General features: G+C 50.1%; 1 protein-coding gene, 1 long non-coding RNA gene and 1 pseudogene across 7 annotated transcripts in view; 2 read left to right on the top strand and 1 right to left on the bottom strand.

Annotated features, from left to right (window-relative positions):
- The first annotated feature begins 4199 nt into the window (after positions 1–4199).
- LOC134479059 (uncharacterized) lies at positions 4200–9451 on the top strand. 5 transcript variants are annotated; one of them, XR_015620572.1, is made up of 4 exons: positions 4207–4388; positions 6955–7033; positions 8546–8641; positions 9260–9451. It is a non-coding gene; the product is annotated as an uncharacterized LOC134479059 (long non-coding RNA). The 5 variants fall into 5 exon arrangements; XR_015620574.1 differs by having other exon boundaries at positions 4240–4388; positions 8546–8688; XR_015620571.1 differs by having other exon boundaries at positions 4200–4388; positions 8546–9451.
- Positions 9452–9721: 270 nt separating this feature from the next.
- On the bottom strand, positions 9722–10091 carry Pigp-ps1 (phosphatidylinositol glycan anchor biosynthesis, class P, pseudogene 1; annotated as a pseudogene).
- Positions 10092–13401: 3310 nt separating this feature from the next.
- Prkcz (protein kinase C, zeta) overlaps positions 13402–17239 on the top strand; it is a 111622-nt gene continuing 107784 nt past the window's right edge. For both annotated transcript variants that reach the window (NM_022507.2, NM_001429418.1), the window contains 2 exon segments: positions 13402–13635; positions 17228–17239. The exon segment at positions 17228–17239 is cut by the window's right edge and continues 110 nt beyond it. In NM_022507.2, the coding sequence (NP_071952.1) occupies positions 13565–13635; positions 17228–17239 (83 nt within the window). In that variant the 5' untranslated portion in view covers positions 13402–13564.

Genomic DNA, 17239 nt, shown 5'->3' with positions numbered 1-17239 from the left:
GGTTTGGTTTTTTCTACTTTTTGGATTGTGCCTCGCCCGGAGAGACATGTTTTACATACAAGCAGCATTTGATTTCAGTTTGTGTGTAGCTTCTGAGGCAGGGAGACTCTGTTTCTTGTTGTGCACTTAAACGCCACCTGTCCCATCACCTCCTATGAGTCAAACATGGCACCTCCCTAAACTCTCACCAAAGTAAACAGACTGTATGAGTGTATTAAAATGGTATCAGGAAAACCAAACCTGAGAACTTATCAAATATACCACATAGAGGGAGGGTGTGGTGTTAACCTGTAAACAGGAGGTCATCTCACACTGTAATGGCAATGACCCTTGCCTCCCACACATCTGTCACCTGGTCATCTAGTGAATGATTCAAGGGACACCAACCAGTGAACTCCCAGGTGCCCAGGAGCTTCAGCGTGGCTCTGCTCTTGCTGCTCCTATGACCTTCTCAAATGGCCATCTGTCCAACTACCCAATCCACTGCCTGAATCTAATTCTGCATCGTCTTTACTTCTGTCTTCCGTTGTCTTGTCCCTCCCTTTCGTAACTCTACTCAATCGTGAAGCTGGAGTCAAACCTGTGACCCTGTGGTTTGTCTCTCGCAGAGCCTTCAGCAGCTAACAGGGTTCATTATCTGACTCCCAGAGATGACTCTGTCTATCTCTCATCAGAGCTCCTTAGCTATCCCGCTTCTTTAACACTCTCTCTCTCTCTCTCTCTCTCTCTCTCTCCCTCTCTCTCTCTCTCTGTATGTGTGTGTGTGAGAGAGAGAGAGAGAGAGAGAGAGAGAGATGTGTGTGAGAGAGAGACAGACAGACAGTGTGTGTGTCTGTGAGAGAGACAGAGAGACAGAGAGAGAGAGACAGAGAGACAGAAGTGTGTGTGTGTGTGAGAGAGAGAAAGAGAAAGAGAGAGAGAAGCAGAGAGACAGAGACAGAGACAGACAGAAACAGAGAGAGGTGTGTATGTGTATGTGTATGTGAGAGAGACAGAGAGAGGTGTGTGTGTGTGTATGTGTGTATGAGAGAGAGACAGAGACAGATAGAGACAGAGAGAGAGAGGCGTGTGTGTGAGAGAGACAGACAGACAAAAAGACAGACAGAGGTGTGTGTGTGTGTGTATGAGAGAGAGACAGAGACAGAGAGAGACAGAGAGAGAGAGGCGTGTGTGTGAGAGAGACAGACAGACAAAAAGACAGACAGAGGTGTGTGTGTGTGTGTGTGTGTGTGTGTGTGTGTGTGTGAGAGAGAGAGAGAAAGAGAGAGAGGCAGAGAGACAGAGACAGAGAGAGACAGAGACAGAAACAGACAGAAACAGAGAGAGGTATGTGTGTGTATGTGTGTATGAGAGAGAGACAGAGAGAGAGAGACAGAGAGAGAGAGACAGAGAGAGAGGGGTGTGTGTGTGTGTGTATGTGAGAGAGAGGGTGTGTGTGTGTGTGGGAGAGTTACACATTCATGATGTGTATTTTGTATCTGGGAGTTAATATTAGCAATTAAGTTGGATAAAGAATCTGTTTGCTAACAGCCAGCTATCAAGGGAAATCAGGAATACTTGACAAATTATAGCCAACAAAATCAACATAACTTGTGAATTTATTAACTAATAAATTCAGACATTGAAGAAAGATACCAATGTATCTGTCCATCTCTGTGGCCTAGTGTGCTCACAACAGCTCCATGGTAAGTTTCAGGCTACTCTGGGCTACACAATGAGATGTTGTGTGAAAAATCAAGTTGTGTTTTTTCCCCAGGTATTTTGTGAGAACAACAGGAAGTTAGCATCTCCCATAAAACCAGTTATCTTAGTTAGGGCTTTACTGCTGTGAACAAACACCACGACCAAGGCTACTTTTAATTGGGGCTGGCTTACAGGTTCAGAGATTCAGTCCATTATCAAGGCAGGAGCATGGCAGCATCCAGGCAGGCACGGTGCAGGAGGAGCTGAGAGTTCTACCTCTTCATCTGAATGAAGGCTGCTAGTGGAAGACTGGCTTCCAGGCAGCTAGCACTAGGGTATTAAAGCCCACACCCACCGTGACACACCCACTCCAAAAAGACCACATCTCCAAATAGTGCCACTCCTTGAGCCAAGCATAAACAAACCATGACACCAGGCAACATCACTTCTTCTGTCAAGCATCTAGAACATTGTCTGTCTCTTGCTCCACTCAGCAGATACCATTCATTTTTATTAATTGGCTAGTCTCCTTTTTTTTTTTTTTAAAGATTTAATCATTTATTATATATAAGTACACTGTAGCTGTCTTCAGACACACCAGAAGAGGACATCAGATCTCTTTACAGATGGTTGTGAGCCACCATGTGGTTGCTGGGAATTGAACTCATGACCTCTGGAAGAGCAGTCGGGTGCTCTTAACCGCTGAGCCATCTCTCCAGCCCGGCTAGTCTCCTTTTTAAGTGCCAATAGCCTTTGGGAAGACATGCAGAAAGTGTATGGACATCTGGTGTGGAGCTGGCACCTGCCAGGGCTACCTACTACCCCGGATGAGGTGGAATAGCCCCTATACCACATGTGAAGAACTCAAGGCCTGGAAAGGTTGAGGTAACTCCTAGCCATGTGACAGGCAGGACTCCAGTCCCTCTGGCCCCACACTCCAGCCCTCTCTGTCTCTGTCAGATGAGTGTTGTGGCTGTGTGTGCCCCTCATTTCCAAGAGGTCTATTAACCCTTTGTTCCGAGAGACTTCCTCAGCATCCTTACCCTCAGCAGCCCAAAGACACAAGTTCTGTGCAGCCAGCTTGGCTAGGGAACAGGTGTCGGGGGGAGGTAGGGACCTTGGGTTCATATGTCTAGGTTGGACCCACAGCTACCATGTCCTAAGGTACAAAGGAATCTACATTCCTGGGCAGTGTCCACAATGTCCACAGTGTCAGGGGAAAGGTCAAGGGGTCCAGCAGGGCCCTGGCCATAGGAGGCTCCTGACCTCTGGCTTTGTGAGATCCTAATGAGCTGCTCTCAGCGAGAAAGCTCAGATGCTTCCAAAGAGAAAGACGCCTGGACACAGACAAGCTGCAAGGCCTCGGTCTAGAGCCTCCCTGTAGAGCAGCAACTTCTCCCCCATCTGCTAGTTTGCTGGAGCCAGTGCCACCCAGCAGGGGTATGGCTCCTTATGTCCTGCCAGGATAGCTCCTGCATGGCCTGAATGAGTGCCAGGGTCATGTGCGGGGGTGGATCTATGTGTCCAAATACCTTTCATCTCAAAGGCCAGGGGCCGCTGGTCAAGAGAAGTCCATGGTAGTTTTGGGGTACTCTTTGCTGCTGGCCAGAGCCACCTCCTAACCTGGCCACCACAGCAACTTGCTGACGACATGTGCCATAGGAGTTGTCTGTACTTATGGGTCTTTCCTTGGATTTGGCCCCCAGGAGAAATGATCAAAAAGATGACATGGGTGCTATTGAGGCTCTGCTCTGCTGCCTCCGTGAGCTTGCTCTCTAAAAACAAGTCCCTAGTAGGCAGTTGCAGAGTGGGGCTTCTCCCATCCCACAGCCTTACCAGGCCAGAGCACCTACTGGACAATGTTTTGGCTCTCCGGGCATCCACAACCTGCCAGGCTCACCCAGAATGATTTACACGTATTCTGGTCCTGAGCTCAGCTTAGGTGCTGGCTACCCCACAGACCCTCAGGCAGCTGGACACCCAATGCTGCAGAGCTCAGATTGCATAAAGTTAGTAGGGGTTAAAAGGGAAACCTTTTACTGTCTCCCGTGATTGTTTGAGTTAAAGTAACTCTATTTTCATGGGGCTAAAATAGTGCTTGTAGTCCTAGAGCTGGTGCTGTCATTGCCATGGCGACACAGTTCTGGCAGACCGCCTTCCCCCTCCCCCCAATCCTCCACTGGGTCTTAAGTAACCCCAGTCCTTCTCAGGAAGGTGCAGCAGGGCCCAGTCTGTTTGCAGAGGCCTCCAGGCTGGTGCATCAGAGTAGCCCAGCTGCCTTTGTGCCCATATACTCTGGCAATGCCCCTAACCTGTAACTCAGGCCTGGGTCCTGGTCCCAGACAGGCCCTGAGACAGGAGCCCAGCTCTGTGTTCAGCCAAGGTACAGAGAAAGAAGTGAGCATATGTGTTGTATTGCTTCGGCCTGGAATACCTGCAGGGACCTTGAGCCTTTGCCCTGCTTTTGCAGCCATGTGATCCTGGAACAGGTCCAATGCCTCTCAGACCTTAGGCCTGTACCCTGGGAGCACGTGACTGAGAAACAAGTATAGAACCTCCTAGGCATGTAGAATAAAGTCTTGACTCCACATCCTCGGGAATGCCAAGGCTTCGGTGGAGATGCCTGGTGCAAAGGGAGCCACAATTGTGCCCTGTGCAGGATATAGCCCTAGAGCATGGCCTGGGCCATCTGCACAGTTTGGCTGGTAAGTGTGTGGGAACAGCCTAGATGACTGTTTGTTATTTTACAGCTCTTCTATACTTTTATCTAGCTTCCCTTCTTTCTAGCCTCTTGACCCAACAACCCACAATTTCTCTTAGCTTTTCTGGCTTTGCTGACCTAGCATTACTCACATTCAAAATATTCAGATACAACACACACACACACACACACACACACACACACACACACACACAGAGACATGCACAAGCAGACACACACTCACTCATAGACACACTCACACATACACTCATACACACACACACACACATAGACATGTACACACAGAGACATGCACAAGCAGACACACATACACACACATAGAGACATGTACACACAGAGACATGCACAAGCAGACACACACACACTCACAGACATACACATACACTCATACACACACACTCACACACACAGACATGCACACAGAGACATGCACAAGCACACACACACACACAGAGACATGCACACACAGAAACATGCACAAGCAGACACACACACACATAGATACACACACACCCAGAGACATGCACACACGGAGACATGCACAAGCAGACACACACACGCTCACAGACACACTCACACATACACTCAAACACATTCACTCACACACACACAGACATGCACAAGCAGACACACACACACACTTACACACACAGACACAGACACACACATGGAGACATGCACACACAGAGACACACACATACGCAGACACACAGGCATACAGACGCACAGAGACACACACAGAGGCACACACAGAGGAAGATTATGTCTACACATTCAGGGACATGGGTACCCTCAGTGTCCTAAGGTCTAGTGCCCACAGGTTTTTATTTTCTGAAAAATGTTTTATTTAAAGAATTACATGAAAATAGGGTTGGTAGATTGACTCAGAGGGTGAAGACTCTTGTTATCAACCTTATCTCCATCCCTAGGTCCCGCATGATAGGAGAGAACAGATTCCTACAAGCTGTCCTCTGGCTGCGTGTGCACTGTTACAGATGCACACACCCCTCTACAGGCACTACACATAATAAATGAATAATATTGAAGGATGGCATAATTTAATTTAACTTGTAGAGTTGCTCATCCTTTGACTGGAAACCCCTAAGTTAAGACCTTACACAGCCCTTGTATGATTATTAGAATAAAACACTTAATTCCCATACTATTAAGGATACATTTTATCCAGGTTTCTCAATGTATGAACAGTGTTTTTCTGTTTCAGATCCCATATTGCATTGCCCTCCCCCTCCAGGTCTCCATGCTCCCCCTCTCTCTCTGAGACAGTTTCTCTGTGTAACAGCCTTAGCTGTCCTAGAGATCGCTTTGTAAACCAGGCCGACCTGGAAGTCCCAGAGATGGGTTTGCCTCTCTCTGTCTCCCAAGTGCTAGGATTAAAGGCGTGTGCCATCACATCCAGCTCTGACCTATTTAGTTTTCAACATGCATTGAGAATAATGCTTTCTACATTCTAGATACTCTAGGGACGGAGCTATACCCCCAGAAGAACAGTATTTATTTTTATTTTTGATATTAAGTATAAAGCCAGAGAATAATTCTTTGCAATAATTTCTGGGAGGGTTTCAATAGAGAAAATTTCCAGCTGACATAGCAAATAAAAGGCAAAATACTATTTAAATCCAAAGAACAAAATTACTTTGTTTCTTGTGGTATTATTGAAAGTTGAACTTAGGACCTCATGGAGTGCTACAGAGCTACATTTCCAGCCCCACATTTCTGGTTTTTACTCTGAGCCAGATTCTCATTAAGTTGCCCTGGCTGCCTTGAACCTTCAATAATTCCTTTCTCAGCCTCCTAAACAGGTGGGAATTACAGGCTTCCATCAAGAGGTCTGTTTTAGCAGCCCATAGATTTAAAAAAAAAAAAAAAAAAAAAAAAAGACCAGAAAAAAAAAAAACAAACAAACAAACAAAACAAAAAACCCCCGGGGATAATTAGCACAAGTAACTGCAGTGGAGGAAGGGGCTACAACTAGAAGGGCAGATGTCTGGAGAGGCCGAACTGAAGACACAGGAAACATCCCATGTGCATGGAAGGTCGTTGGGGGGTAAGCCTGCCAGAGCTCGAATCACTGAGGGAGCAGGGCACAGCACCCCCACCTAGCACCAGGATCGAGTTAGGGAACAAAGAGCCAAGCCCTCCCTCAGCTGCGTCCCTCCTGTGCCCCCTTCTGGGAATGCTCTGTACTGCGCTTGCCTGTGGAAGACAGGAAGGACCAGATGGACTAGAATTTCATTTCACTTTAGGAGAAGTTTCACTTTAGGAGAAATGCAAGGTCGAGGCAAAACTGACCAGAGACACCTAGGACTTCTGGTGTGCCCCCCAACCGTGTCACCCACCCCGTATCCTCCTTCCCACCGCTTCTACAGCTTTGGATTTCCCAGAATTCCCTGCTTCCCAGGGTCATAGGCCTCTTTTGCAAGTCCATCAACTTCCTTCCCCTGTAATGTGTTGTGAGCTTCCCAAACCAGCCTCTTTCAGAACCTGGTCTTCCATATGCAACAGATCTCGCCATGTACTTGTTTGTTTAGGTTTTTGTACGTGTAGTGTGCTGTCAATTCTCAGAAGGAACCTCGATTGAGAAAACACCCCCATCCAATTGGCCTGTAGGTAAGTCTGTGGAACATTTTCTTGATTGGTGGTTGTCTAGGTGCCATTCCTGGGTAGGTGGCCTTGAGGTGTATCGGAAAGCAAACTGAGCAGGCTGGGAGGGCCGGCCAGTAAGCAGCCTGCCTGCACTGCTTCTGTTTCAATCCCTTTCCTATGTTCTTGCCTTGGCTTACCTTGATGGGTTGCGACTCTGGAGCTACCTAAGCCAGATTTCCTCCCTCAGTGGCATTTGGTCATGGTGTTTATCACAGTAGGCAGGGAACCAAGACCCTGTGTATGTACGTGTGATTGAGGTAGGGTTTCTCCCTGAACCTAGGAAAGACAGCAAGGCTCAGTGACCCCCTGCCTCTACCTACCCTCAGAGCTGACTTACAGGTACATGCTGGATGGACAGCTCGTTACGTGGGTGCCACTGAGCCACATCTCCAGTCCCACAGAACTGTCATCTCTATAGGTCTGTGTGAAACACTGACTGCAGCCTGTTTCAACTGGCGTCAGGCTGCATGAGGGAAGAACCCTGGCTTATGACTGCACAACTTTTGGCACTTAATAGGGCATCAAGCAATGTCCGATGACTGACTGACTGAATAAATGAAGTTGGTGTTGTTACTTCATTTGGTTTCTCTAAGTCCCATGATCTCTGAAAAAGGAAGGAAACATCTGCTGTAGGGTGCCTCCCTCAGATGTGAGTGCCAAGCACCAGTCAGCAAATGCACTGAGCCCTTCCTGTAGCAGGTGGGTTCCTGCCAGACTCCACCCAGGTCAGCCTCACATCTGGAAAGGGGAACAATGTTTCTTCTCCCCCACGGTCTCTGAGAAAACCAGATAACAGAGATCCACAGGGAAGCCAGGACTTGGTAGAGCCTCCTGGGGAGGTGGGAAGAGCCCTCACTTAACCCTCTGTGTGCCGCTGGCCACTCCTTCCCCATACCTGTAAGTATCTATCCTGTTCCTCTGTGCTGGCAAGTTTTACGTCAGCTTGACACAGCTAATCATATGAGAGTCAATTGAGAAATGCCTCTCTATACAGTTGGGCTCTAGGCAAGCCTGAAGGACATTTTCTTAACTGGTCATTTGGAAGTGCCCAACCGGTTGTGGGTGGCACCACCCCTGGACAGGTGGTTCTCATAGGCAGTCTGAGCAAGCCAGGGGACTATAACCAGTCTGAACAAGCCAGTATGCATTCTGCCACGGCCCATCACTCCTTCCTCTAGGTTCCTTCTCTGTTCGAGTTCCTGCCCTGACTGCTTTCAATGATTAACTGTTATATGGACGTGTAAGAGAAATAAACCCTTTCCTCCCTTTTGGTCAGCGTTTTATTACAGCAATAGAAACCCAAGTAAGACACTGTCCACCAGCTGGTCCCAAGAGATCTGTGTGAAGCCAGGCATGTGGATCCTCTCCACCCAGTTGGGTTTTGGGAAAGGGGTTTCATTGACAACCTCATCTTCTTGGAAAGTGAATTTGTATTTTTATCTTCATTTGGAAAACAGTCTGTGTTTGTGACTACAGGAATCTGTGTTTGGGAGTATCCAGTGTCTGCGGAAGACTGGGGAACCACAGAAACTGTAGGAGGCAGAAAGAAGCTACCTTCAGTGATCCAGCCAGGTTCCTGTCCCCCTAACCCCACCCCTGGGGTCTGCCTCACCTCACAGGTTCCAAGGGTCACCTCTAAACCCTATCTACCTGGAGGGAAGTTCTTGAAACCTGCCATTCTATTACACTGTGACTGGTCTGGTCTGGTCTCCATGGAAGCTGATGGAATCCCTGCCCTCCCCTTGGTGGACAGAGCCTGAGGCCCTGGAGCCCATGTGGCCCCAGGAATCCCATTGATTACACTGGGTGCCCAGTGCCGGGTGCCAGGAGAGCCCACAGGAACACACAGTCGGGTGAATTGGAGAACCAATCCTGTTGTCTTCTGCCAGGCAACATCCCAAATCCATCCCCAGGGGAAACCTGCAGGTCCCTTCACCTTGGAGCCTCACAGTTTGGGGTTTTGATTTGGGAGTTATGGCTGTGACCGGCTCCCACAGGCTTGGGGGTTGCTTTGCTTTGCAAATACTAGCCTCAGGAGAGGAAGGCCAGAGGGAAGGATGGTTAGGTACTGGGGAAGCTTTAAGTTATAACTGTAGGCATACATTTTTTGCAACCTACTTTTTTATATATGTAGTATAATGTGGCATATTATTTATTGTCAATTAAAAACTCAGTTGAAAATATTTACAGGGGCTGGAGAGATGGCTCAGCAGTTAAGAACACTGACTGCTTTTCTAGAGGTCCTGAGTTCAAGTCCCAGCAACCACATGGTGGCTCACAAGCATCTGTAATGAGATCTGATGCCCTCTTCTGGTGTGTCTGAAGACAGCTGCAATGTACTGATATAAATAATAAATAAATAAATCTAAAAAAAAAAGAAAATATTTATAATGTCAATTGAGCTCAATCTAAGGAATCAAGTCTCATGTTTTTACATGTCAATATTGGGTACTAAAAGGACAGTCGATATAATTATGTTCAAAATTATTAGTCGATCAAAATTATTCAGCCCAGGGGCTGGGGATTTAGCTCAGTGGTAGAGCGCTTCCCTAGGAAGCACAAGGCCCTGGGTTCGGTCCCCAGCTCCGAAAAAAAGAACCAAAAAAAAAAAAAAAATTATTCGGCCCACAACTGCAAATGGTTGGTTTTAGGATGTTTATACGCAGCTCAGTTTTAGGTGTTGAGTTCTTTGGCTTCTAGGAAGGACATTTTGTTTCCTTCACTAATGGGAACATCTCTTAATGCTGGGATGGCGTCCTCTTGGTAGCTTTTCCTCTGCTGGTTTTTAGCATGGTTATCTGTGATCGTATGAATGGAGTCAAGTGGAGAGGAACTCATCGTGTGTATTCCAAATAGGGCAACACAACCGCCCAGCATTGCTGAGGCCAGCAAGTTAAGCCTAAGGAGTTTAACCAAGATTCTGGAACGAAAGCCCACATAAGAAGCCGGACTGAGAGCTTAGGAAACGAACGAAGCCATAAATCGTGCTTCCTGGCAATGGTGATGGTGAATTTTCCACCATCTTCCCTGTGGCTTTAGACAATCTGAGGAAAAGCAGGGGCTACCAGGTACCCCTGCTGCTTGGCACAGGGGCACCATGACTGCAGCACGGGGGTGGGGGAGTAGCTGCAACCTACTTTTTTTTTTTTTTTTATAAAGACCTATTTATTATATATAAGTACACAGTAGCTGTCTGGAACCGAGGACTGTCTCTTTCATTGAGAACCACCACCGGAGCATGGAGCAGGCCTTGGCCTACAGAGCTGCAGCCTAAGCCTCCTGCCTCTCTGTGCTTCCAGCCTCAACTGCAGCCAAGCTAAGGACCTCCTTCACGGACAGCATCTGACTCTGCTCTCAGCTTCTCCAGACTCAGTGGAGCCCGAATGTCCAGGCATTTGGGAGTGCCTTTTCGAAGGCCTGTGGACACCGGACACTTCATTCCTGACTCCTCTCTGAAGTGACCCACAGACGACTGGAGTGTCCAGGGGTCTGGGAACCCCTGCTTCACCTCTCCTACATCTCAGACTGCGTTTTCCCAACCCCACAGACGTATCTTGGGGCTTCCCTGAAGCCCAGCACCTGTCCACACAGCAGCTTGAAATAGGCACAGACAGTTTTTGCTTCCCCAGGCTGTGCCCTGCGGCAGGGGGTCGGAACTCGGACCCACACCAGCATCCCTCCCCACCAGATTGCCTACCTCGTCCAAGGCATGCCTTAGTCTTCCCAATAAGAATCAGGAAGTATTAAAAGCTATACACTAAAGTGGGTTCAAGATGGCTATAGGGCTAGGCACACACGGAGCTGGACAGGTGGCCGGCACGACTTTCCTAGATCATGATCGCTGGGTGGAGTGGAGAGTCCTACTTGGGTCCAAGATAGATAGATGTTCATCGTGTCTGTCCAGCCACCATGTCACCTTCTGTCCAGTTGCCTTTTAGTGATGGGGTGGGAACAGACTGCTCACATGGACTTTGAGTGTGTTTGTTGGGCAGGCATCAGAGCAGGTGCCCCCTGAGAGCACAGGCAAAGGCTCCACGGCCAGGGGATACAAGGTCAGTCATGGGGTGGGTGAATATGGGGGAAGATGACAGCAGAAAAGGAACGAGGTCCCAGGGTCCTATGAGCCTATCAGCCATGGTGAAACACTGGCTTTCATCCAACGGCAGGGGAACAACGGAAAGCTTTTAATATACACATTTTTATTTTATGTGTGTGAGTGTTTGGCCTGCATGCATCTATGTATACCATACATGTGCTGGTGACTCAAGAGACCAGAAGAGGGCCATGGATCTCCTGGAACTGGAATGTGAGTTAGGTGTGGGTGCTAGCTCTTTACCATTGGGCCATGCCTCCCACTTCTTTCTTTTTTTTTTCCTCCATCTTTATTAACTTGTGTATTTCTTATTTACATTTCAATTGTTATTCCCTTTCCTGGTTTCCGGGCCAACATCCCCCAACCCCTCTCCCTCCCCTTCTATATGGGTGCTCCCCTCCCCATCCTCCCCACCATGCCTCCCATTTCTTTTTTTTTCTTTTTTTTCTTTTTTTTCTTCTTCTCGGAGCTGGGGACCGAACCCAGGGCCTTGTGCTTGCTAGGCAAGCGCTCTACCACTGAGCTAAATCCCCAACCCCCTCTCATTTCTACCAGAGGCTTTTAAACACCATACTACAAGCCCAGCAAGGACTGACTTGCTTTTTTTTTTTTTGTTTTTTGTTTTTTGTTTTTTGTTTTTTGTTTTTAAGAACTTGGGATGCTGTGTCAGGATCCCAGCACAGAGAGGGAGGCTAGGCCAAGGGGTCTTAATGAGGATAAAGGGAGGTGTGTGGTAGATTGTGAGAATATATTGAAACTGTGAGGATGCACAGGGGGATGTGAGGTCTTGGGGGCCGCTCAGTGGAGGGGGAGGGGGTGGCAGCAGTTGCTGAGGCAACTTTCAGGAACATGCAGGAAGAAGGGCTGCGGGAAGGCGTCGAGGAGCATGAGGCTTGGTCAGGGCTTAGAGAGCATCTGCTTGAGAAGCCACTAATGTCTGAGGGTCTGGGCACACAGACTGACAGGCCATGTGATTAGGGAACCCAGTACTTAATGACTCAGGTGGGTCATAGCTCTAGATGGACCAGGGCCACATAGGGAGCCCTTGTCTTAAAAAACAAACAAACAAACAGGGTTGGGGATTTAGCTCAGCTGTAGAGCACTTGCCTAGCAAGCGCAAGGCCCTGGGTTCGGTCCTCAGCTCCAAAAAAAAAAAAAAAAAAAAAATTAAAGTGTTTAAAAGCCACTTGAAGGGGTTGGGGATTTAGCTCAGTGGTAGAGCACTTGCCTAGGGCCCTGGGTTCGGTCCCCAGCTCTGAAAAAAGAAAAAAAAAAAAAAAAGAAAATAAAAGCCACTTGAAGCTGGAGGTCGTGGCATATGCCTTTAATCCCAGCACTTGGGAGCCAAAGGAAGGTGGATCTCTGAGTTCAAGGCCAGCTTGGACTACAGAGTGAGCTCCAGGGCAGCCAGAGCTACGCAGAGAAAGCCTGTCTCGAAAAAAAACAAAAACAAAAACAAAAACAAAAACAAAACAAAACAAACAAAAAGGCATCTGAAGATGATGACCAGCAGGCTGCCAACAGGTGTCTTCTAAAGAGAACACAGGATCCAAGATCAGGGCCGCTGCGTCTTTTCAGCCCTCCAGCGTCACCTCTCAGTACCTGGCACCAAGGAGAACCAGGCACGCGTGTGGAATGCAGAGCGAATGGCTAAGAAAGTACGGCTTTCCAGATCGGTCCGGCCGAGAAGCTAACTGGAACAGAGACAGACAAGCCTTCCCGGGCGGGGATGCGGGATGCCGCTGCAGTTGGGAGGGCTGGGACCCGAGGGCTAGACAAGCTTGCACTTTGATGAGTTGCTCAGCTCCTCGCAGTCTCGGAGACCCCGCGGACAGCTGGGAGTTCGTACGCCGAGGGTCTGAAAACACCGGACGACCCCAACACCCAAGCACCTCCAACGAGTTTGTTTGGTTCTTCGGCACAACAGCTCCAGTAAGTCTCAGAAGCGCGGGGCAGAGTGGCCCGGCTGTCCCTGGGCCTTCGGGTCGCCGCCCGTTGCCGGGCAAAGCCACACCGTGCGCGCTCTCATTGGCCGCAGGTGGCCGCGCCCCTCCCGACAGGTATTTCATCCTGTACTCTGATTATTGGGCCACGGCCGCGCGGCCCCCCGAGGATTGGCCCAGGTGGCGGCCCCGGGGAGCCCTCATTGGCCACAGGTGCCTCCCGCCCCGTGGATTGGCCGTCTCGACAGCCAGGTTCCGCCCCCGCCCAGTGCGCCCCCCGCCCGGCGCACCGCCCAAGTTCCGCGGAGTTGGCGAGGCGGGTGCCGTCGGTCCCGCGCTGCGCGCTCCCTTCCGCGTTCCGCCGTCTGCCCCGCCTGGCAACCCGGCCCTGCTCGGGGGCCGCTAGCCATGGCCGGAGTGCCCTGGACACAGCGCTGACGGCGGCTGGCGGAGTGCGCCATGCCCAGCAGGACCGACCCCAAGATGGACCGGAGCGGCGGCCGCGTCCGTCTGAAGGCGCACTACGGCGGGTGAGCGCGCAGCGCCAGACAGCGGGCAAAGCGGGTTGCGCGGCGGCTGAGCTTCGGGGCAGTCGGGGTGCTATGCGCGAGGGAGGCAGGGAGGCGACAGCGAGGCGCCCCGGGAGCTGCCGTGGCGCCCTTCAATGTGGCCCGAGGGAAACCTCGAGGGCGGGGCGCGCTCCGCGTAGCTATTTCTCTCCGGGCGCACACTGCAGGCGGGTGTTGCGCTCCTAGCCGTGGTCTCAGTCAGGGACATTAAGGACAAACTTGCATGGTCTATAAAAGTTTTCATCAGAATGTGAAACTTCTGGTGCATTAAAACAAAACAAAACAAACAAACAAACAAACAAAAACCTACCCAAGGTTATTTAAATTGGCCGGGGTTTAAATGTAAGGAAAACTTTTGACCCAGGTAAAGCACAAGAATGCTTGAAGTTGTGGGAGCATAAGAGCACACTTTCGCAGCTTTGTTTGGGAGACAGAACTTTTTGGAGATCTCCAGAAAGAATACACTCTTACCCTGTGTTTTAGGACAGGAATGATGGACTTTTCCGTCACTTACCTAGAGTTGGTTTGGGCTGGCCTCAGCCCTTAGCCCTGGATTCCACCTTGTTTTCCGGGAGAGTGGGGGTGGAGTGGGGGGCAGATAGGGACATGAGCACTTGACAGTGGTCAGTAAGGTTGCCTGGGAGCATTAAGTGATGGGAGTGGAGAGGTGGTGTAGGTTTTCTGGTGGCTGATTCTTCCAAGCTGGGCTGGAGAATCCCATGATCTTGCCTCTCTCTGATTGTGTAGACAGAAGGGGGTAGAGGCCTAAGGCTTTGATGGCTTCTTCCTTAGGTGTTGTGTGTCCTGGAACCAACTTGGGTACTCCCAGGTCAAGGGTTGAGGGTCGCTGCTCTTGAGAAGGAGAAAGGGAGTGGAGTGGAATGCTGGTCCTGTGGCTGAACTGGGCTCTCAGCATTCCTAGGAGTTTTACAGAGTGGCCCGTCCCAGCGGCAGAGACAAGTTGCTGTGGTCCTTTGGAGGTGGTTCCTTGCCTGGATAGAGGGAAGGCTTGCTTTTCAGGCTCAAGGACCCTCTCACTGTGGCCAACTTCTGGTGGTCCTGGATTTGGAGGTGGGTTTCTGGTAGAACCAGAGGAAGAAAGAGTTTCGGGGGTTGTGGGGGAGGCAGCCAGCCTCACCCGAAGATGTCAGTCAGGTCTGCAGCCCTTCCTCTGGCCTGGAGTGCCCCTGCCAAAAGGGAACCCTTAGCAGTGTCTTCCGGCTTGTAGATTCTGTAGTGAGCCTGTTAAAGCTGAGAGACTGTCTCATCTGCCTGGAGACCACCCCCCCCCCCCCCAGCTAAAGTCGAGCGAGGCCCTCAGTGGAGGGATCCACCCTTCCTTTAGGGTGGGTTCAGCCAGCACCTTAGGGTCAAGGCTTACCTTGGACAGTTCCCCCTGTCCTGGACTTGTCAGTCTTGCCTACCCCTCCCTCCCTTTTGCCCCTGGGGAGCACTTTGGTTACTGGGAGTGTAATTCAACCTGTGGACTCCAGTTTCCTCAACTGAGAAAAGCAGGGCCCCCTTCCCCTTCCTTCCCTACCTCCCCTTTCCGTTTCTCCACCCCTTCCTGCCTTCTTTCCTTTCTCCCCACTTCTCCACTCCCCCCGTACCCCTTCTGTACCCCTTCTCCTTTCAGCTCCCCCTGCAAGAATCTCCTCCACAGCCTTCCTCCCCACTTACTCTGAAATCTGCCGACTGGGTTGCTCTCCAGAGCTTGAGCCCCAGGCAGTGATATGAGAAATGCAGAGATACTCTCTCCGCTGTGAAAGTTGCGGATTTGGGGGGGGGGGGATGTTCTGTCCAGGAAGGCAGTGTCTTGGGACCTCAGGATTAGACACTGCCTTAACGGAGGTGACAGCCGCAGCTGAGAGTCAAAGATACAGCCCTGTCCTTAGACAGTGATGGTCATTCACAGTCCAGTTGTCCCTCCAGTCCTTTGAGGCTTGAGAGAGGAGTGCTGCCACCAGTGGTCACCTATATTTGAGTAGTGTCAGGCAAGGCTGTGTTCTCAGGGGATTACAGGAGAGGTTGACATTCTAAGCTGAGGTGCCGGCTTTTCTGAAACTTCAGACAGCACAGACGGTGGGTCTTCCCTCCTGCTGAGGCTCTTGTTACAAACTTTCACGTTGGAGGGCCTGCTGTAGCCCTTGAAGATGGCAAGAGTCAGTCAGGGATGGGTGGTCCACCCAGGCTGGTCCGACTTCTGTGAGGCGCTGTTGCTTAGAGCTGTGGCATGAGGAGAGCTCTCCAAAGACTGCTTGACTGAGGGGACATGTGACCAGGATGCCAGTTCAGCATCATGTGGTACCTCCTAAGGTCTACCTGTCCTCTGGGCACTGGAGGCTGTAAGTGGAGGATGGTGTCCAAGGGTTCAGAAAGGTCCAAGAAAGGGATGTCAGACCTGATTTCCAGAGTTCCCAGTTGGAAGGCTGACCAGTGGTGAGTATGCTGGGCAGTGTGGGCAACCATGTCAAGGTGACCCCAGTTGGCAGGGGCCTGGGGATGGGGCTTGGTCTTTGGAGTCCCTACTTTGGACATTTCTGTGCCTTAGTTTTGTTATCTGTCATGATTCTATGGGAGTAGGAGCAGGATCTGTTTCTGTCACAAGTAGGGGCCCTGGGCAGGTGCTGGCTGGCTGGGCTTAGTAGAAAATGGGGGTAGCTGGGGCCATTTATCCATGATTCTACAGAGTAGGCGAGATCCGTGGGCCAGTAGGTCCCAGAAGGCCTGGCTGGTGCGTTGAGGGTCAGGTAGGTGCTGGATCCTTTTGCTCTGAATTTTGTCAGTAGACAGGGTCTTTGTTTATAGACACTTGTGTGACCCAGTTCAGATAGCCCCGTGGGGAAGCCAGGGGGGATCAGCTGCAACCCCAGCCAGTATATCTGTTTCAGAGATTTTCAGGTTTCCTTTCCTAACCTTTTTTTTTTTTCCCATGAATGTCAGACATGAGTTGATTTTTTTTCACTGCAGCTCCAGTGAGGGTGTGGTTCCTGCTTAGTTTCCATGGGAACGTGTTGCCACTGCCCTTCCCTATAAGGAATATAGGGGAGCAACACCCCTACTTCTCATTTTCCTTCTTCAGGGCATGGCTGTGAGCCATCTCCTACTACTGAGGTTCAGGTCCCATTTGGGAATGAAAAGATAAGAGACAGTGGCATTCTGAGGATGCCTAAGAATTGCTTTGATTAACTAATCGTTCATTTACCTGGGTAACCTACCCTGGTTTTTACCTTTTGGGAAAAGACTTGACTTACGGTGTTTTACCTTAGATGGAGGTAATGGATATGTGTCTGCATCCTGGGCTTCTCCTTTGGCACCTAGTAGGTGCGGTTGTTTGACCTCCACTAGGGGGCGCCTTCTCTCACTTCGACTTGGTTCTCTGTGGCGACTTGGGGTGGTTCTATTTTGTGTTGGGCACAGGGGGGGCCTTCATTGTCTTTTGAGGGGAGGGAGGTTTTCATCTCGTTTACCTATTCAGCAGCTTGGCTAAGTAGTGTTTGGTCACATTCAATTATCATCCTGGTGACAGATATCCCTGTCCTGTTTTTCCCAGGGACATCCTGAT

Source organism: Rattus norvegicus, chromosome 5 (genome assembly GCF_021556685.1).
Source record: "Rattus norvegicus strain SHRSP/BbbUtx chromosome 5, alternate assembly SHRSP_T2T, whole genome shotgun sequence".
In the NCBI taxonomy this organism is placed as follows: domain Eukaryota; kingdom Metazoa; phylum Chordata; class Mammalia; order Rodentia; family Muridae; genus Rattus; species Rattus norvegicus.
The sequence above is the reverse complement of the archived record's forward strand: the minus strand, read 5'-3'. Positions and strand labels throughout refer to the sequence as shown.